Here is a 26,938-nt window from a genome sequence, read left to right on the forward strand (position 1 = left end):
TTCCTCAATTAAAAAAAACACATTCCTCAATAAATGGAAGTGCTCTGAGTCTCTCTGGTCTTCTGAAAATCCATTCTGTAAAATAGAGCAAGGCTCAGTGGTTCTGAAAACAAATGTATGCCAGCTCAGCTTTCTAATGCCTAAAAAAGGCCCAGGCATTTTCCTCATCATCAATCTCATCATTTTAAATTAAGCTCTGTGACTCCGTTAATCCTACAAATTTCTTGTTTTTCCCCGTGTCAGTTAAGATGTTTTTGCCTGTAAGCCACAGAACATCCAACCAAAAAAATGAGGGAAATTTATTTCACATAACAAGGATAGAAGGTGGGGTGTTTCCAGGACTGGTTAACTCAATAGCTCAATGTTATCACCAAGGATGTGGCCATGTGCTTTATATCCTGCTCTGCCATTTTCAGCAACTGTCAAAAGATGGCTGCAGTGGCTCCTGCCATCACAGCAGACACAACATCAAGCAAAGAAAAGACATTTTCTCTCATGCATATGAGTTTTTCTCCCCTGGTCTAAAAAACCTTTTATTATGGAAAAGCTTTACCATTACAAGAGTAGGTAGAATTATATAATAAATCCCTGTACACATTATACAATTGTAATAATTATCAATGCACAATTAACCTTTTTCATCTATATCCCACCTATCACCATTTCCAATCAGATTTTTGAGGCAAATTTCAACCATCATTTAATTTCATCCATAAATATTTCAGCATGTATATATTCAAAAGTAATAACTCTTTAAAAAATAATCAAGGCCAGATATGGTGGCTCACACCTGTAATCCTAGCACTTTGGGAGGCCAAGACAGGAGGATCACTTGAGGCTATGAGTTCAAGACCAGCCTGGACAGCATAGTGAGACCCTGTCTCTACAAAAAAAAATTTAAAAAATTAGCCAGGTGTGGTGCTCACCTGTAATCCCAGTTACTCAGGAGGCTGAGGTGAGAGGATCACTTGAGCTCAAGATGTCAAGGCTGCAGAGAACCATGATCACACAACTGCACTCCAGCCTCAGTGACAGAGTGAGACCCTGTCTCTAACAACAAAAAAAAAAACAAAAAAAAATCAAAATATCATAATCACATCTAAAAGTATTAAAAATAATTGCTTAATATTATCAAATATACTTAGTTTTTGCATTTCCCTAATTGCCTTATGAATATTCTTTCTTTTTCTTTTTTTTTTTATTGAGACAGAGTCTCACTCTGTAGCTCAGGCTGAAATGCAGTAGCATGATTATGGTTCACTATAACCTTTAACTCCTGGGCTCAAGTGATCCTCCCCCATCAGCCTCCCAAAGTATTGGAATTATCGGCATGAGCCACCCCAACTGGACTATTTTTTTCTTTCTTTTTAACTTTATAAAATTTATTATTTGCAGTTTTTTTGAACCACCTTCCAAAAAAGGTCCAACCTTTATAGTTGGTTGGTGAATTTCTTGTGACTCTCCCAATCTACAGATTCTTCTATCTCTTTTTCTTTTTTGAGACAGAGTCTCGCTCTGTTGCCCAAGCTGGAGTGCAGTGGCACCATCTTGGCTTACTGCACCCTCCATCTCCCAGGTTCAAGTGATTCTCCTGCCTTAGCCTCCCAAGTAACTGGGACTACGGGTGTGCGCCACCACACCCGGCTAATTTTTGTATTTTTAGTAGAGACGGGGTTTCACTATGTTGGCCAGGCTGGTCTCGAACTCCTGACCTTGTGATCCCCCCACCAAAGTGCTGGGATTACAGGCGTGAGCCACCGCACCCGGCCCTTCTATCTCTCTTTTAATTCCCTTGACTACTATTTTTACAGAATTTAAATTGTCCTCTAGTTCCCTAAAGTTCAGATTTTGCTACTGTCTCCTCTTGGTCTCTTTGAATATGGTCATCTGTCCTTTGCATTTCCCATTAATTGGTGGTTGTACCAGCCAGCACCAGCTGACCCAGCAGGCGACTGCAGATGCATGAGGGCACCTGGCCAAGATCAGAAGAACAGCCTTTGCTGGTTAACGTTAGGTGTCAGCCTAACTGGATTAAAAAACACCAAGATAACTGGTAAAGCATTATGCATTAGTCAGGTTCTCTAGAGAGACAGAACTAGTGGAATATATATATATTAGTGGAATATATATATATATAGGGAAGTTTATTAAGTATTAACTCACACGATCACAAGGTCCCACAAAAGGCTGTCTGCAGGCTGAGGAGCAAGGAGAGCCAGTCTGAGTTCCAAAACCGAAGAACCTGGAGTCCGATGTTCGAGGGCAGGAAGCATCCAGCACGGGAGAAAGATGTAGGCTGGGAGACTAAGCCGGTCTCTCTTTTGACATTTTTCTGCCTGCTTACATGCTAGCTGTGTGGGCAGCTGATTAGATGGTGCCCACCCATATTAAGGGTGGGTCTGCCTTTCCCAGCCCACGGACTCAAATGTTAATCTCCTTAGGCAACACCCTCACAGACACACCCAGGATCAATACTTTGTATCCTTCAATCCAATCAAGCTGACACTCAGTATTAACCATCACACATTATTTTGGGGTGTGTCTATGAGGGTGTTTCCAGGGGAGACTGGCATGTGCGTCTCAGTGGACTGAGGAAGATCCACCCTCAACCATCCAATCCACTGGGAACCCAGAGAGAACAAAAATGGAGGAAAAACTAGTTGGTCTCTCTTTCTCCTGGAGCTGGTATACATACTTCTTCTTCCCTGGGACATGAGAACTCCAGGCTTTCCTGTCTTTGGACTCAAGGACTTACATGCACTCCTACCCTGGGCTCTCAGGCCTTTGGCCTTGGACTGACCCATGCCATGAAGCATCCTGGGGTCCTCTCCAGCTTGCAGACAGCCTGCCGTGGGACTTGTCAGTCTCTATAATCACATGAGCCAATTTTAATAAATCCCTTCTCATATATCTATATATATCCTATTGGTTTTGTCTCTGGAGAACACTAATGCATAGCCCTAGCAAACCCAGACCATATTGCTGACGTACAGAATCATGAGCTGAATAAATAGCTGTTATTTTAAGCCACTAAGTTTTGGGGTGATTTGTTATACAGCAAAAGATAACTGATACAGAATGAACTCTTTTGTGGTGGACTTCTTTAACTTAACATAACGCCTGAATTTTATTCATGTTTTATAAATACCACGATGGTAGACACAACAGGGCCATGTTCCTTCTGGATAAAATATGGGAAAATCTACTCTGATTCACCTATCTGATTTACAGCAAAGAGCTGTAAGTGAGGTTTCAATGCACATTTTAAATTGTAATGAACGGCCTGGCGCGGTGGCTCACGCCTGTGATCCCAGCACTTTGGGAGGCAAGGTGGGTGGATCACTTGAGGTCAGGAATTCGAGACCGACCTGGTCCAACATGGTGAAACCTAGTCTCCACTAAAAAAACAAAACTTACCCGTCCATGGTGGCAGGCACTTGTAATCCCAGCTACTTGGGAAGTTGAGGCAGGAGACTCATTTGAAGCTGGGAGGCAGAGGTTGCAGTGAGCCAGATCACAGCACTTCACCCCAGCCTGGGCAACAGAGTGAGACTTCGTCTAAAAAAAAAGAAAAGAAAAGAAAATACCACAATTTGTTCTCCTGATGATATACCTGTGGATTGCTTCCAGGTTTGGATGATTTTGAAAAAATACTGCTATGAGTATTTTTCACCTCCTTCTGTGGACATATGTACCCATTTATTATGCATATATACCTAGTTGTTGAATTTCTAGGTAAGAGAACAGCAAACTAGAACTCATAGCCCAGCTACCATATATATATATATATTTTTTGAGACGGAATCTCACTCTGTCACCCAGGCTGGAGTGCAGTGGTGTGATCTCAGCTCACTGCAACCTCCGCCTCCCAGGTTCAAGCGATTCTCCCGCCTCAGCCTCCTGAGTAGCTGGGATTACAGGCACATACCACCATGCCCGGCTAATTTTTGTATTTTTAGTAGAGATGGGGTTTCACCATGTTGGTCAGGCTGGTCTCAAACTCCTGACCTCATGATCTGCCCGCCTCGGCCTCCCAAAGTGCTGGTATTACAGGCATGAGCCCCAGCACTTGGCCTGAGGACTCTGTTTTCTACTTGGTTACTATGAGCCCGGAATTTATCAGGAGTGTCATGATGACAGTTTGAGTCTCTGGGAATCAGTGTCAACTCAGACCCTGTATCCAATAGTGCTTGAAACACGTGGTTCTTTCCTTTTCCTGGTATACAGTCACGCAATAAATGGCCATAGGTCCTGCCATACTGTGAAATATATATTGCCCTTTGTCCCTGTTTCCTGGCATACAACTCCTGAAATCCTTAGGATCTCCACAGTGACAGCTAATGAGCTGACTGATGGCTGGCTACCGCTAGGTAGCTCCAGGATGGGGGCTGATCACTGGAAGAACCGAGGCAGGAATACAAGGTTAGGACTTTCGGTCTCTCTTGCTTCAGGTTTGAATTAGCCTAATTGTGCCAACCCCAACGGAGGGACCCAAGAGGTTTCACAGTGATTCAATGGCCACTTAAGTGCTTACGAATTCACAGTTTATTGCAAGAGTTTCACACACCAACAATCATGCAAATATACTCAACACACACACAGGCAGTAATAAGAGAGAGTGGGAGGAACCACAGCAAGTAGCTCAGGAGACCAGCAAGCTGACTAACAACCCGCGGGGCTGGTTTTTCTCAGAATGCCACCAGGGTGGGGTCCATTGCCTCATGGAAAAGAGGCTTCAGCGTTCTCATCATTGTCAGAGCTTCTGCAGGCATCTTAGCCATGGTCAGTTTCTTTGCAGTTTTTATGGTCCTCCGCAGGAGTGTCCCTAGCTGTTAACTCAGCTGTCGTTTAGCTCCACTTTCTTGTCAGGTCTCGGGGGTGCCTGGCCACAGCAGGCATCTTTACCTCAGAACACCATACATATGCTTAGGGGTCAGCAGTTTCACGGTAGGCTGAGTCACCTGTCACAAGTGATTCCATTTTGAGACATTTAGAGTCACAAAACGTTATTATAAATCACAGGCCCACCCCGCAACCTCCAGGGAGGGAGGGGGCTGAAAGTTAAGTTGATCATCAATGGCCAATGTTGATTAATCATGTCTACACAAGAAAGCTTTTGTAAAAATACAAGAGGGCAAGTTTTGGGAGCTTGCAGATAGCCAAACATATAGGGGCTTATGCATCCATGTGCCTGGAGGGTGGTGCGCCCCAACTCCAAGGGGACAGAAGCTCCTGCATTCAGGACTGTTCCAGACTTTGCCCTATGTATCTCTTCATCAGTCTATTTGTATCCTTTAAAATATCCTTTGAAGGCTGGGCGCATTGGCTCACACCTGTAATCTCAGCCCTTTGGGAGCTTAGGCAGGAGGATTGCTTGAGACCAGAAGTTGGAGACCAGCCTGGCAATGTAGTGAGACCTCATGTTAAAAAAAAAAAAAATTGGCCGGGCACGGTGGCTCACGCCTGTAATCTCACCACTTTGGGAGGCCAAGGCGGGTGGATCACGAGGTCAAGAGATCAAGACCATCCTGACCAAGATGGTGAAACTCCGTCTCTACTAAAAATACAAAAATTAGCTGGGCATGGTAGTGGGCACCTGTAACCCCAGCTACTCGGGAGGCTGAGGCAGGACAATCGCTTGAACCCGGGAGGCAGAGATTGCAGTGAGCCGAGATGGTGCCACTGCACTCCAGCCTGGTGACAGAGCGAGACTCCATCTCAAAAAAAAAAATTAACTGGGCTTAGTGGTGGGAGCCTGTGGTTCCAGCTACTTAGAAAGCTGAGGTAGAACAGTAAACTATCACAGGGACAGAAAACCAAACACCGCATGTTCACACTCATAGGTGGGAATTGAACAATGAGAACAGTTGGACACAGGAAGGGGAACATCACACACTGGGGCCTGTCGTGGGGTAGGGGGAGGGGGGAGGGATAGCATTAGGAGATATATCTAATGTAAATGACGACTTAATGAGTGCAGCACACCACCATGGCACATGTATGCATATGTAACAAACCTGCACGTTGTGCACGTGTACCCTAGAACTTAAAGTATAATAATAAAAATAAATAAATAAAAAATAAAAAAAGGAAGCTGAGGTGGGAGGTTCCCTTAAGTCCAGGAGGTCAAGGCTGCAATGAGCTGTGATCACACCACTGTGGTCCAACCTGGGTGACGGAAGAAGACTCTGTCTCAAAAAAAACGTCCTTTATAATAAACTGGTAAAAGTGTTTCCCTGAGTTCTGGAAGCCACTCTAGGAAATTAATAGAACCTGAGGAGGGAGTTGTGGAAACCCTGATTTTTAGCTGCTGGGTCAAAAGTACAGGCAAAATAACTCAGGGCTTGCAATTGGCATCACAAGTGCAGAGCAGGTGGGGAGCAGTGTTGGGGAGTGAGCCCTCAACCCATGGGTGTAATGCCCAACCTTGTTTTTTCCTTATTCAACTGGCCTTGTTTCTCCCTTAGCTAAGAGAACCAGACAAACTCCATCTTGGCTCTTTCACTGGCAGCCCCTTCCTCAAGGACTTAACTTGTGCAAGCTGACTCCCAGCACATCCAAGAATGCAATTAACTGATAAGATACTGTGGCAAGCTATATCCGCAGTCCCCAAGAATTCGTCTGATAACGCCCAAAGCCCCGCGTCTGTCACCTTGTAATAGTCTTAAAGCCCCTGCACCTGGAACTGTTTACTTTCCGGTAACCATTTATCCTTTTAACTTTTTGACTACTTAACTTCTATAAAATTGTTTTAACTGGACCCCCCCCTCCCCTTCCTAAACCAAGATATAAAAGTTAATCAAGCCCCTTTCTTGGGGCCGAGAGAATTTTGAGCGTTAGCCGTCTCTCGGTTGCTGGCTAATAAAGGACACTTAATTCGTCTCAAAGTGTGGCGTTTTTCTAACTTGCTCGGGTACAACATGGGATCTGATGCTGTCTCCAGGTAGTGTCAGAATTGAATTGAAGGAACCCATCTGGTGTCCACTGCAGAACTGATGGCTTGCTTGGTATTTGAGGGTGGGGAGAAACATACACATTTGATCACAGCAGTCTTCCGTGTTGATTGTTATGGTGTAAAAGAAGAAGTAAAACAGTATTTTCCTCTCAAGTCCCTTTGGGGGAAGAAGGGGAAGAATCTTCATAGGCTCTTCCTCCTAGAGACCAAGCCACTTCTTCAGGCAGTGGGCTCCAGATTTAAAAATTGCCTCAGTTCTGGAAACCGAGCAAGGAATCGTGGTGTTTTATTGGAGTGACCACCTTTAGCCTCCTGCCTCTCCACTGTCTGTTGTTGTTGTTGTTGCTTTAGATGTTAAGCAGGACCCATGCTGGCTGCCCCTGTATTTTGCTCCTAGGGATTCCCTGCTCCATTAACCACATCCACAGTCCTGCAAACCAAGCTCCTTTGGATGCACCTCTACCTTGCCAGTTGTTATGTTAATGACAGTCTCCCGGCTTGTGGTGCTAAATGCTGCCGCCTGGCTTTGTTTCAGGGGACTCATCCTTCCCACAGTCCCAGTTCTGGGACCTCTCTCCTACCATCTGTGTTATAAAAGAGAGCCACACCAACGTGCTCAGAGATGCCGGCACCCCTCTGATGGCCTTGATAAAAGATGTATCCTAAGCCCTCTCATGGAAAACAATCCTCTAGTGTGTCTTCTGACCTTATTAAAATACATCCATTCAACACTCTCCTCAACCTCCTTATTCCTTCCTCTGCCATCTGCCAGGGCCACTCAGGCATCTCCGCTTTGCTTAGAATTGGCTATCATTTCTTCCAGGCTTCTAAGAGCCGTCTCATAGCAAGTGTCCATTCCCTGGAGTTCTTGCTGGGTGTTAAATACCATGTTCAAGAATCTACCCTCAGGTCAGTGAATTCTTGCTCACCCAGATTTAACTTTTGGCTCTATTGACCAAGCACCTTCAAAATCCAACCCCAGGAGTACTCACCTGGGTCCAGCCTGTCCGTGCCAGTGGATTCTTGCCATTTTGTGTGTGTGTAATCTCTTCCCCTACTTATCATGTTACCAGATAGAAGGTCCTAAATGTGGCCAGGTGCGGTGGCCCATGCCCGTAATCCCAGCACTTTGGGAGGCCGAGGTGGGTGGATCACCTTAGGTCAGGAGTTCGAGACCAGCCTGGCCAACATGGTGAAACTCCGTCTCCACTAAAAATACAAAAATTAGCTGGGCATGGTGTTGGGCACCTGTAATCCCAGCTACTTGGGAGGCTGAAGCGGAAGAATTGCTTGAACCTGGGAGGCGGAGGTTGCAGTGAGCTGAGATCACGCCACTGCACTCCAGCCTGAGTGACAAGAGCAAAACTCCATCTCAAAAAAAAAAAAGTCCTAAATGTGATGTCCAGGTTCTTGGCGTATTGGACAAATAGTTGAACACAACACCACGGAGGAGGCACAGATTTATTGAAGACAATTCACAGAGTGTGAGTGGGCTCGAGCAAGCAGTTGCTGAAGAGCCCCCTCAGTTAGGGTTTTTTTTTTTTTTTAAGCTAGAAAGAACCCAGCAAAACCTCTAGGAAACCCTCAGAGGCCTCCAATTGGCCACACCCCATGAAGGACTGGCCGGCGGCCAATGGAGGGCTGAAGTGGCTTGTTGTCATGGGAGCGAGGATGTGATCTATATGCTGCACCTGCGGCTCTCCTGCTCATGCGCACTGACTGCACCTGCTGTTCCCCTGCCCATGCGCACTGACTACACCTGCTTTTCCCCTGCCCGTGCGCACTGGCTGCACCTGCTGTTCCCCTGCCCATGCGGACTGGCTGCACCTGCTGTTCCCCTGCCCGTGCGGACTGGCTGCACCTGCTGTTCCCCTGCCCATGCGCACTGGCTGCACTTGCTGAAACCCTGCTAACCCCAATTTCCCCATTCTCCTGCCTCGATTAGGCCCAGCATGTGTTCAGTTGCATTTTAATCCTAGTTCTCAGCCTGGCCAGGAGGAGAGGAGGTGAGGCAACTCCTGAGGGGTCACCTCTTGCCTTGTGAGAGAGGCTTCAGTAGCATCTTCCAGAAAACTGATGTGCTAGCACCAAGCAGGGAAGGCTGGGCTACATCTGAAATCCCAGAGGTTCTGGGCTTTTGCAGAGTCAATATCACTGGTGGAATCCATCTCAGTGCCCCTGCGCTATGGTTCAGGATCCCGGATTTCCCCACCACGGCCCTGCACTTTGTATAGCAGACCTGCCTGCACCGGACGCTCAAATCTCTTTGAAGCTCTGTAGACTTGCAATTTTTTTTTTTTTTTTTTTGAAACAGGGTCTTGCCCTGTCACCCAGGCTGGAGTGCAGTGGTGAGATTACTGCTCACTGCAGCCTTGATCTCCTGGGCTCAAGCTATCCTCCTACCCCAGCCTCCCGAATAGACCACAGGTGAGCACCACCATGCCCAGCTAATTTTTTAACTTTTTGTAGAGACAGGAGTCTCTCTATGTTGCTCACACTGGTCTCAAACTCCTAGGCTCAAGCACTTCTCCCACCTGAGCCACCCAAGGTGCTGGTATTACAGGCATGCGCCATCAAGCCCAGCTTGCAATTAGATTTTTGACCAGCTGTTCAAAATCGAGTCTGTCTTGCCACTGTGGAAGATAATGCCTGTTTTGTAAGCTGCCGCCAAGGCTCTCCTACTCTCATACTTGGTGATTCACTGCTAGTTAACAGCTCTCAGTCTCTGTTATTCCCCTGCAGGGCCAACAACACAGTTTAGTAGGACAGCCCATTCTGCTTTCTCGGTAGGCATTGTTCTCCCATATTGTTAAATGCTTGTGAAATCACACCTGCTACAGCATTCCCCTCCAAAAGCATCTTTTCTCAGGTCACCACCAATGAAATCTTTAGCAACTGAGCTGCCACCCAGGTTCAGGGACTATCTGCGTCCACCTATCAACCAGGAGAGTATCTCCTCGTCTGCCGGGTGATGGGTGAGCCAGTTCCAAATCCCCTTCTTACTGCCTCTTTTATTGGGGCACTTTCAGCACCACTTATGTTAGCCTGGGACTTTTAAGAAAAAGATGCCAAGATGGGATTAACCACGCCAGACTGTATCAGGGGAAAAGTCTGTGGGAGAAAATGGTGAGGAAGCCAAGGTGCTGGAGAGTTTTCAGACCATGATGCCAGCTTGAACCTGCATGAAGGGGAAAGGGAAAGAGCACTGGGCAGAAGCATTTCTGCCGTGCAGTCTGAGGAAGTTCTGGCAGTTGAGAAGTCCTCAAGCCAAAGTCAGCTGTCAGATGAGCCCAGTGTGTCCCGGGAATGGTTTCACCTTAGTATCCCTGCATGCTCAGTCATTGTCTGGGAGCTGCCTGTGGAAGATGCTTGTGGCTTTGGGGCAAACGTGGCAATAGCTCTCTCTCTTTTTTTTTTGAGATGGAGTCTCTCTCTGTCACCCAGGCTGGAGTGCAGTGGCACTATCTTGGCTCACTGCAACCTCCGCCTGCCAGGTTCAAGCAATTCTCCTGTCTCAGCCTACTGAGTAGCTGGGATTACCGGTGTGCACCACCATGCCTGGCTGACTTTTTTGAGACAGAGTCTCGCTCTGTCATCAGGCTGGAGTGCAGTGGCACTATCTTGGCTCACTGCAACCTCTGCCTCCCGGGTTCAAGAGATTTTCCTGCCCCAGCCTCCCGAGTAGCTGGGACTACAGGTGTGTGCCACCACACCCAGCTAATTTTTGTATTTTTAGTAGAGACGGGGTTTCACCATGTTAGCCAAGATAGGCTCAACTCTTGACCTTGTGATCCACCTGCCTCTGCCTCCAAAAGTGCTGGGATTACAGGTGTGAGCCACCGTGCCCAGCCGGTAATGTCTTTTAAAACTGTCCAATTAAAAGTGTCCATCCAATAGCTAGTGAAGCTACAGAGGCATGTGAGTACAGAACAAGCTTATAATCAGAGCTATCTTAACAGGAAGTGTGGGTAGGGACTCCTGGCAGGTGGTGAGAATAGACGGAGGCCAGGAGATCCTGCTGTCTTGAAAGATTCCTCTTGCTAATCTTGTGCTCAGGCCTAAAACCTCATACATAAAACTTTATGCCTTTGCTTTGTTGTTGATGTTGTTTCAGACAGAGTCTCACTCTGTCACCCAGGCTGGAGTGCAGTGGTGCCATCTCAACTCACTGTAACCTCCGCCTCCTGGGTTCAAGCAATTCTCATGCCCTAGCCTCCCGAGTAGGTGGGACTACAGGCGCGGGTCACCATGCCCAGCCAATTTTTGTATTTTTAGTAGAGATGGGGTTTTGCCATATTGGCCAGGCTGGTCTCGAACTCCTGGCCTCAAATGATCTGCCTGCCTTGGCCTCCCAAAGTGCTGGGATTACAGGTGTGAGCCATTGCACCCAGTCAAAGCTTTATGCCTTTGGATTAACGTAATGTCTTTTGACAAAATGCATGTGGCCTTGGGAGGGATAAAAGACAACTCCACAATGGGTTACTAACACATGATAATGAGCCAGGATTGGTGCTTCATGCTTGTAATCCCAGCACTTTGGGAGGCAGAGGTGAGTAGATCACTTGAGCCCAGAAATTTAGACCAGCTAGGGCAACATAGCAAGACCCCATATCTATTAAAAAAAATTAAAAATTAGCTGGGTGTGATAGCACACAGCTGTAGTCCCAGCTACCTTCGAGGCTGAGGTGGGAGGATCACTGGAGCCTGGGAAGTTGAAGCTACAGTAAGCCATGATCACACCACTGCATTCCAGCATGGGTGACAGAGCGAGACCCTGTCTCAAAATAAAATAAAATAAAATATTTTTAAAAATGGCTGTGCACGGTGGCTCACCCCTGTAATTCCAGCACTTTGGGAGGCTGAGGGCGGATCAGCTGAGGTCAGGAGTTTGAGACTACCCTGGCCAACATGGTGAAACCCCGTCTCTACTAAAAATACAAAAATTAGCTGGCCATGGTGGCGCGCACCTGTAATCCCAGCTGCTCAGGAGGCTGAGGCAGGAGAATTGCTTGAACCCAGGAGACAGAGGTTGCAGTGAGCCGAGATTGTGCCATTGCACTCCAGCGTGGGTGACAGAGTGAGACTCTGTTTAAAAAAAAAAAATGGAATTGAGTGAGTGAATAACATTGTTGGGGTCAGCCAAAGCATGTTGGGGTGGGGTAGTGGGGCTGGTGGAGATATGAGGAAGTTAGAAGAATACATGAACACTTAAGAAGAAAGTTTGCCAGGACAGCATGAGGGAATATCTGGAAAGCAAAAGAGATTTTAGAATTTTGACAACAGGATTTATTTTACAATTTTATCTGTAGTCAATCTTGGTCTTAATATAAAACTAGTTAAGTTAAAAACAAAACATCTTTTTTTTTCTTTTTTTTTTTTTTTTGAGACAGAGTCTCACTCTGTCACCCAGGCTGGAGTGCAGTGCTACGATCTTGGCTCACTGCAACCTCACCTCCCAGATTCAAATGATTCTCCTGCCTCAGCCTCCCAGACAGCTGGGATTACAGGTGCCCGCCACCATGCCTGGCTAATTTCTATATTTTTAGCAGAGACAGGGTTTCACAATATTGGCCAGGTTGGTCTCAAACTCCTAACCTCAGGTGATCCAACCGCCTCAGCCTCCCAAAGTGCTAGGGTTACAGGTGTAAGCCATGGCGCCCGGCCTAAACATCTCTTCTTTATGCCCGCCAACACTTGACCAAAACTGGCATCCCTTGGAGGCACTAAGATGGGGTGAAGGGACTTGTTGATGAGGAATGGGCTGGAGTATTATAAAATGAAACTCTTTTTTCATTGGCAGAGACTCTTCTTTCATCCCTTTTTATAGTTTATACTTCTTTTACTTAGTGGGCAGAGGGAAACCTCACAGGAAATCATCCTAGAGAACCAAGTCCTGGCTCAGGAAGGAGTGGCTCATGTATTTGTGTCCTCAGACCTTCCTGGCCTTCAAGCTTAGAGCCCCAAACAGGAGTCCAGAGGGGGGATCTAGGACCTTACAAAGCAAGAAAAGTGTGAGAAGAACAAAGGTGGGGTAGATTGGGTAGGGGCTGGAGCCATCCTGGCTACTTTCTTTTAGGAAGGTGAAGCCGTGACGTCAGTGCTGTAGACCAGTGGGTAAACACCAGCCCCTGTGGTCAATGGACCTTCATCACCAGGGGTTGGGAGGCTGTGCTCCTGAGGAGGTGCTACACCTGGGGCAGGGTTGGAAGCAGGCTGGAAAGGGCCTTGCTCTCATCATCCCTTGTATACATTCCTATTAATCCACTTCTGTTAGTGTGTATACTGGAATTTATTTACCCAAGTTCCCTCCAAAAAGTAAACCACAAATTCCACAATGTGCACCTTGACGGTAGGCACCTGGGGTAGGCAGCATCCACGTTGCCTCCAGGGGTTCCTCCCTCTCCTGGCGCTGTGGTTGGAAGGTGTCCCCCAAACCATATATTGGAAACTTAATCTACAACACAACAGTGTTGAGAAGTGGGACCTTTAAGAGGCAATGGGGTCATGATGGCTCTGCCCTCATGGATGGATTAATGCTATTATTACAAGTGTGGGGCCCCCTCTTGCTCTCTCTTCTGTGTCCTCGCACCATGTGATGCCTTTTACCATGTTACGATGCAGCAAGAAGATGCACATCAGATTTGGCCCTTCCATCTTGGACTTCCCAGCCTCCAGAACCATGACCAAATCAACTTCTATTGCTTGTAAGTTATCAAAAAATCTGTGGTATTCTGTGATAATGGCACAGAATGGACTAAAATCTGATATTCAAGCCCTTGTGTAGTCCCCTTCCACAGTGTACCAGGGATGGTCTGTGTGAATCATAAAAAAAATAGACTCTCGATAGTATGTTTCTTCTGTGATTAGGTTATAAAAAATATGACAGCTTTCATCTTGGTCAGTCTCTCTCTCTCCTTTTTTTTTGAGATGGAGTCTCGCTCTGTTGCTCAGGCTGGAGTGCAGTGGCACGATCTCGGCTCACTGCAACCTCTGTCTCCCAGGATCAAGTGATTCTTCTGCCTCAGCCTCCTGAGTAGCTGGGACTATAGGCTTTCACCACCATGCCTGGCTAATTTGTTTGTATTTTTAATAGAGACAGAGTTTCACCATATTGGCCAGACTGGTCTCAAACTTCTGACCTTGTGATCTGCCCACCTTGGCCTCTCAAAGTGCTGGGATTACAGGTGTGAGCCACCATGCCCGGCCCTCTCTCTCTTTCTCTCAGATCACCATAGGTAACTAATATAGGACCTCTTATTTATCTCAGCTCCTACAAGAGTATCTGGCATTTAGCAAATCCTTATCAATGCTGATCAAATGAATGAATGAACAAATGTGGCAACATTTAAGTAAACTAGTAATGCAGTCAGTCTAAACTAGGAGTTGAGACATTTCATATGTAACTTTAATGTGGTTTATCTTCTCAGGAATTCCTACCAAGTTATAATGTGGCAATGGAGAATAGAATGAAACAAATTATAGAAAGATGGTTTAACTTATTGATCTGAGCAAAAACCTAAGATGATTGTAAACAAAATTTTATACAGCACAAAAATGAATCATAAAAAATGAATGACATGCACAAATCTCCAAAGTAAGTTTTTATTACAAAAACCTTTACTACAATTCAATGTTTTATTAAGACTAAAGTCAGGACCTTGCCAACCTACTGAGTCATAAGGAAACACATGAGGAAAGTCAACATGGTCTCTAGGCTGACTTGAATTATTCCTTGACTAAGAATTCTAGGGTTATGTGGGCTTTTCTGTTAACATCCTGACTTAGTTCCTTTCTTTAGCAGCAAAAAAAAAAAAAAAAAGCATGAATAAAATTCTTGGCAGGCTGCTCTACAGAATAAAGTGAACAATAGAAAATATAGACATGAAGTGCAGAAGCAGCAAGTTACCACAAGAGGGGGATATAGACTCAAGAAAGAACAGTTGGTTAGCAAAGTTTCTCTATTATCAAAAAAAATTAAAACTACTTTGAGTTTATTTGATGCCTTCATCTTTACAGCCCAGCTAAAAAATCCCATAAAAATGAGAAACTGACTAATGTTTTACAAAGCCCCTCAATCTCCTTCAAGAGAGTGGAGGATTTATTAAGGATAGGCTATTTTGTTATCTGCAAACTCTCCTTTTACCTACCCTAATGTCTCATGATGCTGGATAAAGCCATTTCCCCAGTAAGGTGAGTGTATGCTGGTATGAGGTGTGAGCCTTCAGGCAGAGTGTGGTGTCATTGTTCTTGCAGGCAACTTGGTGTAGGGAGAAGACCAAAGACCTTGATGTCAGACCAACATGAATTTAAGCTCTGGCTCTGCCATCAGTTAGCCAGGTGACATTTAAGTGATTCAGTTCCCTTAAATCTCAGTTTACTCATTCACCTGTAAGTTGTGAGAATGAAATGAGATATAGATAAAGTGCTTAGCCTAGACTCTGGCACTTTGTTAATAATTAAGGGCCATTATTATTGTCTCTTGCTTATTATTTAGTTCTATCATCTGTAGCCACCTAATTCTTAGTCTAGCGATTCTGGAGCAGGAGTCATCAAGATAAAAAATATAAGCTGATTTGTTTTTGTTTGTTGGTTTTACATAAAAAACTTAGACAACCTGAGATATGTTGTTCTTTTTTAGATAACCTGAGATATGTTGTTCTTTTTGATGATTAAAAAAAAAAACACTTAAGGCCAGGCACGATGGCTCATGTCTGTAATCCCAGCACTTTGGGAGGCTGAGGTGGGTGGATCACCTGAGGTCAGGAGTTCAAGACCAGTCTGGCCAACATGGTGAAAACTCGTCTCTAATAAAAATACAAAAATTAGCCAAGCATGGTGTTGCATGCCTGTAGTCCCAGCTACTCAGGAAGCTGAAGCAGGAGAATCACTTGAACCTGGGAGGCAGAGGTTGCTGTGAGCCGAGATCGCGCCATTGTACTCCAGCCTGGGTGACAAGAGTGAAACTCCATCTCAAAAAACAAAAACAAAAAATTTAAAGTGGAAAAGGAGTTAAGTGCTACACCAGGAATATGTATGTTACATGAAACCATAAAACACAGATAGTAAAAACACTGAAAGTCCATTTGATAAACAAAGCAAAAGCATTTTTTTTAAGATCAAGGGTAAAATAAAATCTTCAATGCAAACACAGGTAGTATTAGTTACAATTGACCCTTAGTTTATAATTTGAAGGCTTATTCTACTTTACATATATTATGTTAATTCAACTATCTCAAATGTTGACTTTGAGTGGCTAAAATATGCTAAAGGAAACTAGAAAATAAACAGCTCACTATATCTTTCATGAAATAAACAAAAAGTATTTAGAAATTGATGTGCTGCCTGAACTTAAATCACACACGACTCACTTGGCTTGAATAGAAGATGGTGGTTTACATTGTTTGAAGGACCCACACTCTAAGGGAACTTCCCAACATCCATCCTGGAAGTGATGAAATAATCCTCTAAATTCCATTATTTTCATTCCCCCTGGGCAACAATTAGATTCTCTGGTATCCAGATGATTGACACTTTAGGCGGATTTTATAGACACCCATACCCATAAGGCAGAGACCAACCACGATGGCCCCAATCACAGGAAGCACAATTGTGTAGTCAGACGAGCACTCATCCACTAAGAGAGAAAACAAATACAATACAGTGGGTAAGGTTTGGTGATGCAGTCCAGAAAGCAGGCTAGAGGGGAAAGAAGATGAGCTTTGGCATCAAACAAAGCTTGACTTTTAACTCCACCATTAACTAGCTTTGTGACCTTGGGCAGGTAATTTACCCTTGCAATTTCCTAACTTATAAAGTAAGCAAATAATATGTAAGACTGTGAGAAGATTAAATAACCATATTTTCTCAGTAATTAACATTCAATAATCATAATCCTCATTTCCTAAACTGAGTAAGAAGTCACTCCAGGCATACTCCCTGCTAAGTGGGATAAGCTTACATGAAAGAGACCAGCCGGGCACAGTGGCTCATGCCTGTAATCCCAGCACTTTGGGAGGCCGAGGCGGGTGGATCACCTGAGGTCGGGAGTTTGAGACCAGCCTGACCAACATGGAGAAACCCTGTCTCTACTAAGAATACAAAATTAGCTGGGCATGGTGGCACATGTGTAATCCCAGCTACTCGGGAGGCTGAGGCAGGAGAATAGCTTGAACCCGGGAGGCAGAGGTTGCGGTGAGCCGAGATCACGCCACTGCACTCCAGCCTGGGCAACAAGAGCGAAACTCTGTCTCAAAAAAAAAAAAAAAAAAAAAAAAAAAAAGACCATTTGTGTGACCAGTGACCGGATTACAGATGATCGCTTGAGAAACGTGATTCTTATCCACTTTATAAAACATTTTTGTCACTCCTAAGGTTTTATTATATTACTTTTAGCTAATATTGGAAAACAGACCAAATTATTTATGAGAGCTTAAAAGTGAGAGTTTATAAACTTATCAAAACTGTTTTTTCTTTATACCATTAGAAAGTGCTTACTCAATTCATGTAAAATGTAATTGATTGGGTCAGAGACTAATAAATCTCAACTAAGGAAAGACAGAGGGGTCTGGAGAAAAAAGGGAAACTGATAGAATTCTCTGTAATGAAGAGACTGGGAGAAAAGAGCAAATAAATGAAGAACCATGTCTTAGTCATAGATAGCTGAAAAGATACATGTGTGAGGTCGTTGTATGAACCAACACTGAAATTATGTCCTGAACCAAGGATCACCATCAACCCAATTCCGTGTACCTGAGATTCGAGAAAAAAAAGATCAAAAGAGGTCAGAGAGAAGACAGAGTGGCAATTAGAGATTCCAGGAAAAAGAAGATCTGGACAAGAAAGAAACTGTGCTTGTAGTATACTAGTTGGCTTGACAGCAGACAATATTCATAAAACTACAATAATGTATGCCTTAATACCTTACTGATTTACCCAAAAATAGTTGTGTAACCACAAATCTTTATGTGCCATAGGAGGATGTCTAAAATGGATCAATTAGGAACTATCATGATAAACTTTTTATTTTTTAGAGTTATGGAGATAGCAATCAGAAGAAATTGTTAAAATTAGTTAGAAGTATTTTGTGTCTTGGGGCAGGAAGGCAGAGGGACAGAGAAATGTTGCTTTCCATGATAAGACCTTCTGGAGTACATGAAACTTTGTTACTTATACATGTTTTTCTTTTTTTGCAGCCTGGAACTCCTGAGTTCAAGCCATCCCTTCCCCACCCCCCGTCCTCCTGAGTAGCTGGGACTAGGGGTGTGTGCTACCATGCTGGGCTTATTTTTTATTTTTTAGAGATGGAGTCTTGCTATGCGGCCCAGGCTGGTTTCAAACTCCTGGGCTCAAGCAATCCTTGACTTCCCAAAGTGCTGGGATTACAGGTGTGAGCCACCGCACCTGGCCTATATTTCTTAAACGAAAAAGAACTTTGACAAGGAATTAAAATGAGTGGGAAAAAATACAAAAAGTTAAAATGTAAAGCACACACCTGTTGACCCAATAATTCATCTCTAGGAAATTATCCCAAAGATATATTCGCACAACTATGAAAAGATATATTACAGCACTGTCCATTTTATGAGAGACAATTTAAATATACGTAAAAACTAAAATGGTATTCAGACAATAGAAAATAATATAGCCATTAAAAAGAACGTGGTAGGTCTCAGTGTTCTGTAACAGAAGTTCCCTAAGCTCTGTGAAGCACCACGTGAACCCAAACCCATGTGCTTGTGGGTCCGGTGTGAAAAGATACACCAAAAACTGGGAGGAGAACAGGGAGGAGGACTGGGAGGGAAGTGGAGGGCAACTTTTACTCTCTCTATAGTTTTGTTAAACTATTAAATTATTTAACATTGTTTAAACATTTCTAAAATGCAAAAGAGTACACAAAGAAAAGACATGACTGATCCAATCACCCCATTTCTTCTATTTGAATCAATCACTATTAACCTTTTTGGGCATGTGGTTCCTCTGTGAATGTGTGTGTGTGTGTGTGTGTGTGTGCACGTGTGCAAACTCACGTGCATGCTTAAAGCAAAATCACTCTATTTTAAATAGTCTATGCTCATTATAAAGAACTAAAATAATAGAGAAAAGCACAAACAAAAAAGTAAAACCAATTACCCCAAGACCATCCACCCAGAAATGTCATTGCTAACATGGAGAAACATTATTTCAGGCATCTTTCTTTAGAACTACAAGGATAGATAGGTTAGAAAAATAAATAGAAATACTTTTATTAAGATAGGATCATACAAGTACTATTTTATTACATTTGTTAATTTCAATTTTACTTGCATTTAATAGGATAAAAAACTTAAATCAAACTGAAGGAATTGTCACACACCAATGTTTCTTTGTCACGGGAAATATTGGTTCATAAAGGGTCCCTTTAAAGTTCTGAAAAGAGATTATGAAGTATGCATTAAACAACTATGAAATATATTAAGAGGTTATGAAGCAAATTGGACTTGTGTTTGCTAAACTTTGTTTCCACCTTAAACATTATCTATTGATACTGTTTTGAAAGAGTAGCACTAACAGATTCCCTTCCATCTCCCCTCTCTTCAACTCCCCCAATTTTTTCTTGAGACAGGGTCTTGGTCTATTGCCCAGGCTGGGGTGCAGTGGTGCAATCATATCTCACTGAAGCCTCAAACTCCTGAGGTCAGCCATCCTCCCACCTCAGCTTCTCAAGTAGCTAGTAGTACAGGCAAATGCCACCCCACTCAGCTACTTTTTAATTTTTTTGAAGAAATGGGGTTCTTACTATGTTGCCCAGGCTGGTCTTGAACTCCTGGCCTCAAGTGATCCCCCAACCTCAGCCTCCCAAAGTTTCAGGCGTGAGACACTGTGCCCAGACAACTCCAAATTTTGAATAGTTATGTCACTGTTTTTAACATTGTCTAGGTTTTTTTTTTCTTTTTTAAAAAGTAAACTGATTTTATTGTGAAATTCTCATAGATGGAAAATTAAATCAAATATTTATTCTTTCCATTTCATTTTACAATAACCTTATCACTTATTTTTGTACCATGCATTTCAATTGCCTGTTAAATGAAAAATGTTTTAAAAACTTTTAATTTTTGATGTTTTTAGCTTAAATTTTTTCATTAAGAAGCCCACAATGCCAGCAGCCACCCCGCAAGCCCTTGTTTGAAGAATGTTTTGGTTGCTATTTCAACTTAAGAATCTTTGACCTTGATCCATTGTCCAGGTTTATGACGCTTCAATTCTACTTGATAACTATGATTCCTGTAGTCTTTAAAATGTGTTGTGACTGGCCGGGCATGGTGGCTCACGCCTGTAATCCTAGCACTTTGGGAGGCTGAGGCGGGCGGATCTCAAGGTCAGGAGATCGAGACCATTCTGGCTAACACGGTGAAACCCCGTCTCTACTAAAAATACGAAAAATAAAATAAAATAAAAAAAAAACAGGTGTGGTGGCGGGCACCTGTAGTCCCAGTTACTTGGGAGGCTGAGGCAGGAGAATGGCGTGAACCTGGGAGGCAGAGCTTGCAGTGAGCCAAGATCGTGCCACTGCACTCCAGCGTGGGAGACAGAGCACGACTCTGTCTCAAAAAAAAAAAAAAAATGTGTTCTGACGATTTAGCACATTCATATGATTTAAAAAGTCAAAATAATACAAGATGCTGTACATTGAGAAGTTTCACTTCCACCCTTGCCCCTTCTTAGTTCTCCCTGTCCCCATTAGATGATTACTTTCCTTAGTTCTTGTTTGTATTTCTGATGTTTCTTTGTGCAGATAGAACAATAATGAATATACTATTATGCACTATGCTTTTTTGATATAATATATTTTGGAACTCTTTCCTTAAACATACATAGCATCCTCATTCTTCTTGTAGCTGTATAGGATTCCATTGTGGGATGAATCACAGTTTTAAAATCTGGCCCCTATTGATGGACCCTTGGCTTGTTTTCACTTTTTTTGCTATTATAAACAATGTTGTAATGAATAACCATGTACAAATATCATTTCATGTATGTGAAGGTGTGTTTGTGTTCCCAGGCCCATAATTGTTTAGTATGTTTTATATATAAATGGGTCAACATCCTCCCATCTCAGCCTTCCAAGTAGTTTGGGACCACAGTCATGCGCCACCATGCCCAGCTAATTTTTGTATTTTTTTGTAGAGATGGGGTTTCGCCATGTTGCCCAGGCTGGTCTTAAACTCCTGGGCTCAAGCAATCCTCCTGTCTCAGCCTCCCAAAGAGTTGGGATTACAGGTGTGAGCCACTACGCCAGGCCTACTGTGACTTTTCTATTCCTAAAGGCTGTTTATTTCCTTGTTTATATTGTGACTCATTTCGTTTCTCGGTGAATTTCATTGTCAAGCAATATTTTTTATAAGGGCTTATTTGTGTTGTATCCTTTGAATTATTTCATGGTTAAGAATATCTGCCTGGCGACAGAGCAAGACTCCGTCTCAAAACAAACAAACAAAAGAATATCTGCCTATTGTCTTTATACTTCATATTTTTGGGTCACATTTTCTTTTTCTTAGATCATTGTAGAAATTATCTGCTGGCTTTAAATGCTGTTGTGAAGAAATTGGAGTTCAACTTTAACTTTTCCTTTTTATAGCTGATTTTATTTTATTTTCCATAAAGGCCTAAAGACTTCTTTATGTTTGAAGTTTTATAGCTTGTTTCCAATATGTCCCAGTGTTAAACTTTTGGTATCAATTCTTTTTTGGGACATGCTCTTTTAATCCCAACTTCAATTATTTATCTCAAGGAAATTTCCTTAAATCTTCAAATATATCTTCATTCTATTTTTGAGGTCTGTACGTCAGAGGCACCGATTATACTTATGTTGGAGGGGCTGAATAGCTTCTATATCTAGTAGCTTCCCTGTAATGCTTTAATCATAAGGTTTATCTGTATTACCTGTAATGACCTCAGTCATTCTCTCTATGAAAATAATATAATTTCCTCCCTATTTATTCTGCCTCTGACTGTTTCTATACATTATGTAGTGTATTGCTTTGACACTCATCTTGTTTTCTTACTCTTTCATTTTAACATCTTATCTTTAAACTCTGATTACCTGGAATTCACATTAAGTGATTCTCAGCATCAAGCAATTGTCAGGAATTTCTTTCTGTTCCTTGAATTATGTTTTCTTTGCATTTTACTATTTTCATTTCTAACTTTCTGTTATGGACTAAATTGTATCCCCTCCCTGCCCCCAAATTTACATGGTGAAGCCCTAACTTCCAGGACCACAGAACATGTATTAGGACACAGGGTGTTTCAAGAAGTCAGTAAGTTAAAATGAGGTCATTATGGTGGGCCTCTATCCAATATGAATGGTATCCTTACACAAAGAGGACATATGGATACAGACAGGTACAGAAGGAAGACCACGTGCAGACACAGGCCATCTACAGCCAAGGAGAGAAGTTTCAGAAAAACCAATGCTGCTGAGACCTTGACCTTGAATTTCTAGCCTCCAGAACTGTGAGAATATACATTTCTGTTATTTAAGGCATCCAGACTGTGGTATGTTACTAAGACAGTCTTAGCAAACTAATACACCCTCACTCCTTTTTTTTTTTTTTTTGAGATGGAGTTTCGCTCTGTCACCCAGGCTGGAGTGCAGTGGTGTGATCTTGGCTCACTGCAAGCTCTGCCTCCTGGGTTGACGCCATTCTCCTGCCTCAGCCTCCCAAGTAGCTGGGACTACAGGCACCTGTGACCACGCCTGGCTAATTTTTTGTGTTTTTAGTAGAAACAGGGTTTTACCATGTTAGCTAGGATGGTCTCGATCTCCTGACCTCATGATCCGCCCGCCTCGGCCTCCCAAAGTGCTGGGATTACAGGTGTGAGCCACCGCGCCCGGCCTCACTCCTTTTCTTAATTTAATTTCATATTATTCTTATTTTGCTGCAGTATTTTGGCACAGTGGCCATGCAGTTTGTTTTCATCTTGCTCATGCTTGAGCGTGTCAGTCAAGATACTCCATTTCCTAAGATGCCATTTGGGTGAATTATGGTCTTCTTTCCATTGCATCTGAGATCAGTTAATGTTTCCCTTTGGGTTAGATATTTGGATTCTATTCTCTTTTTTGTAGCATGGAAACTAGCTGCAGCCTGGAGCAATCGTCTGCTTTGGGGTTGCTTCCCCAGTTCATCTCTGTCTGTCCCCACCTTTACTCTTCCCAGTCTTCCTGGGAGCCATTTTCACTATCCTAGGTTGGAAAAGGAAGAAGATAAAGCAAACCACTCTTTTATTTCTCCTCCAGGTTCAGTAATGGAGGAGTTCACGGAATTTTTTCCTCCATCATCACAGGCTTCTTAGGGTGAATGTGTGTGTGGTTAGGAGGGAGGCAGGTGAGGAGCCCAGCTCCACTGCCCCCTCTGCTCTCCACCTGGAAAGTGGGCAGGACTGTGAGTAAATTACACACCCAAGCGTTTATTTACTGGCCATTCCAATGAAACCTTTGCTTTTTGTGGTTACCAGAATGCTAATTCAAATTAATTCTAAAAATAATTGGTACTGGGGTGGGGGGAATAGATAGCAGGAGTCCAAGCAGTGGCCATCATCCAAAAGAACTCACTGAAGAAGGTAGGGAGGAAAATTAAATTTAAGTGGTCATATCCCTCTACACTTGATTTTAAATTCTGCTTCTTGTTTCATCTGCTAGGGGAGAAATTTCCACATGCTAGAAGGTAAATCTTACATTAATCATTCTGCAGAAGAGTGAGTGGCCGGTGAATAAACACCTCGTTCTCTGCCCTACAGAACTTTCAAGTGCCCTTAACACTGGACACAGGGGAGCCTGGAGCAGGTGCCAGTTTGAAGAAGCAGGTGGAAGGAGATCACAGCTCTCCAAAGCCAAGCTCTTGCTGTTAAGCCCGAGTCACTTTGGGGAACTCCTGGGTCCTCATATCAGATTGTCATCAACATCTCCTGTTTTAAGAGGGAAACAGACATTTCCTGACACTCTGGATGTCTTCAGGGGCTCTTAGTGCTCTTTTGAAGCTGCGGTGTGCCCTCCCCACAGCCCCACTTCTAAGAAAACAAGGAGAGCAAAAATGCCTCCTGGGAGAGTCAGTACATTTCCTAAGTAAGCAGTAGTTTTATAGTTGTTGCCAAATTTCATAAATGTCATGTTAAAAATAATGAATGGCACCTCTGGAAAATTTGGAAAAACAAGAAAATTTCCAGTCAGTAGAATCAATTAAGAACATTCCTCTCCCTTTTCTCTGAATGAAAAACCCCTGTCAATGTAATAGGAAACCATGAATAACGTTCTAAGCCATATTTTAATAGAATTTTTCCCTCAGATATCAACCGTCCCCCATCAGGAATGTACTGCTTTTGGTGAATGTTTGCGTAAAAGGGAAGTGAGTGATCCTCCAGGCAGGTCTACCTCTTCCTGCTTGCCATTCCAGATTGTTTCCCTGCTCTGCCTTCCTCCTGTCCTGCAATGGTCCAAATGGACACATTTACAAGAATAAAACAGCATCAAAGAAAAGCCGACAAACCAGGAAAAAAGTAGCGAAGAAGGCAGACAACACATGAAGTTGAAGGAACTGAAGAGCCAACATTTATCGAGCCCCTCCTTTTTTGCCATGATCTTTGATATGTGCTTTAAATTAAAAAAGTGAAATAGGCAGTTTCCTAATTTTTTAAACTGATAATACATTACGATAGAGTAGGATATGTTTTTTTTAAAAAAATAATAGTATATTAAGATCATCTATAATTTAAGTAAACCAAATTTGGGTGAAATCCAGGAGTTTAAAATAATTTTGTAATCAACTTTGAAATGCATTGGTTTTTTTTAAAGTAATGTTTTTAAAAACTGAAAATCAGGACTCTTGAAAATGTATAAGAAAAATCAGTCAATTTGTAAATGTCTTCCCCACAATTCTCCCTCTGGGTTTTTGCTTTCTCCCTTCTCACAAGCACCCCGCTCATGTCTCTACCTATTGCCCCTAATTCTGGAAGCCAGCACTGGTATAGTCAGGTATGGCAGAGGGCGTCAAGCACACCTGGCATGGCCTCCCCAAAGCAACAGGAGGAAGTAGGGGAGGTGCCGTTTCCTAGCACTGTGGTAGCCCTTTGGTGGAAAGTTAGGTTTCCTAATCAGCTCAGGAGGGTGCAACAGGCAACAAGACAGATCAATCCTTTCACTTCAGGCTGAATATGATGCTGGAATTCCCAAGACCTTAACTTTGCACATTTTGAAGAAAGTGGGGCTTTACACACGTTCATATCCTCTACTGGGCCTCTTTCTGGCCACCAGACATGCGGTTAGCAAAATGACAAGCAGTCCTGTGATACTCAGGCCCATGGCCACAGGGATTTCTCTCCTGTTTCTGTCACTGAAGCATTCATCCGCTGTAATTGAAGTCAGAGTAACAAGTGTTACAGACTGGCCACAAACGCTGGGAAGTGGCACTGCCACATCTGCCTCAGCTTTGGAGAGAAGAAGACGGAGGGGGAGACGGAGCTGCTGGGGCTCAGACAACAGCAGGTGAAAACGAGAGGGAAAGGGTCAGTACAGTGGATCTGACACGTGTAGCACTGGTAATTAGTTAGGGAGCTTATTAAATTGCAGATCCCCAGACACATGCCCAAGAAATGATAATTCAGTGGGTCTGAGCTGGGGCCGGGGGGGATTCTGATGCTGCTTCCGGGCAGATCCGACTTTGAGAAAATGCTAGTTTGGCCTAGAGGGTTGTGATCAGAGTTATGTCTTGACTCTCAAGCTAGAGTAATTCCCAGAGCCATATTCTCCAACTCTAGTAATAGTTTGAGACAGAGTCTCACTGTGTCACCCAGGCCAGAATGCAGTGACACAATCTCGGCTCACTGCAACCTCCGCCTCCTGATTTCAAGTGATTTTTATCCCTCAGCCTCCCAAGTAGCTGGAATTACAGGCATGTGCCACCATCCCGGGCTAATTTTTTGTATGTTTAGTAGAGATGGGGTTTTGCTATGTTGGCCAGGCTGGTCTCAAAGTCCTGGCCTCAAATGATCCGCCTGCCTTGGCCTCCCAAAGTGCTGGGATTACAGGAGTCAGCCAACACGCCCAGCCCTAACTCTGTGTTTCTTAAAGGGGCTGCTCAGATAGCTTGGGGCTCCTAAATCAGCATAATAAACAGCAAAAGGAAAGGACAGCAAAAACCCTAAAACTCAATAAACAAAACACAATGTTTGCAGGCTCCAGGATTTTAGGGAGGAGGAGATTTCAGGAGTCAGGAGTCTACTGTTTTGGATGACCATTATCTTTTACAAGGCTCAGCTTTGACACTTGCTGGATTCCTCTCCAGTTCTTCGAGCCCCTGTTTAAAAATCGTCCATCAATCAAGACTTCTTTAGTCCACCCTCTCATCACCAATGCTGTCAATCACAGCTTCATCTGGGCTCCCATAACCCTTTGCACATGTGTCTTTTAAACACCATATGGTATGGTAACTTGCTCCTCTTTTCCCCCTTCTCTTACTCTCTAGTAGAAAATCCTATTTACAGAATGACATACCTCTTCACATTTGAGCATCTTTAGTGAAATTTGAAGTGCAAAGACTAAGAAGATGGCGTTGAGTTGACAGGACGACAGCGGGAGAACAAGGGGAGTATTTTGGAAGTGGAATTGTTAGGGCTTTGTGACTATTTGTATGAGAGGGTGCTGGAGGGAGAGGAGTTAAGGAGAACTCTGAAGTCTGTTGTTTGGAAAACTATCCAATTAATGATGGTTTTAAGAAAAAAAAATGTAAAGACAAGCGAGCTTTTCTATGCATCCCTGTGAACACTGGTGTGCACTGCTGAAAGGTTTTATTTCCTACCTCTGCTACTAAGAGGTTTCCCAGACCTGATCACTTCCTGCTTCATAGAGGTTCTGAAGGGGAAGAGGAGCAAGTGTGTACCTTTTTTTAAGATCACACGATTACAGAAGTTTTTCAAACCTTCATAATGATTGTAAAAGAAAGAAAGAGTTTT

The 26,938-nt window shown here is 43.4% G+C and overlaps 1 protein-coding gene across 3 annotated transcripts in view; it reads right to left on the bottom strand.

Annotated features, from left to right (window-relative positions):
• Positions 1-14,543: 14,543 nt before the first annotated feature.
• Positions 14,544-26,938, bottom strand: part of LAMP3 (lysosomal associated membrane protein 3) — a 39,831-nt gene continuing 27,436 nt past the window's right edge. Inside the window, exon 6 of one of the 3 annotated variants that reach the window (XM_054479973.2) lies at positions 14,544-16,589. In XM_054479973.2, the coding sequence (XP_054335948.1) occupies positions 16,456-16,589 (134 nt within the window). In that variant the 3' untranslated portion in view covers positions 14,544-16,455. Of the gene's footprint in view, positions 16,590-19,299; positions 19,361-22,839; positions 25,337-26,938 lie in introns of those variants that run through there. The other 2 variants (XM_054479975.2, XM_054479972.2) reach the window with 2 other exon arrangements.

The sequence above is a fragment of the Pongo pygmaeus genome, chromosome 2 (genome assembly GCF_028885625.2).
Source record: "Pongo pygmaeus isolate AG05252 chromosome 2, NHGRI_mPonPyg2-v2.0_pri, whole genome shotgun sequence".
NCBI lineage: Eukaryota > Metazoa > Chordata > Mammalia > Primates > Hominidae > Pongo > Pongo pygmaeus.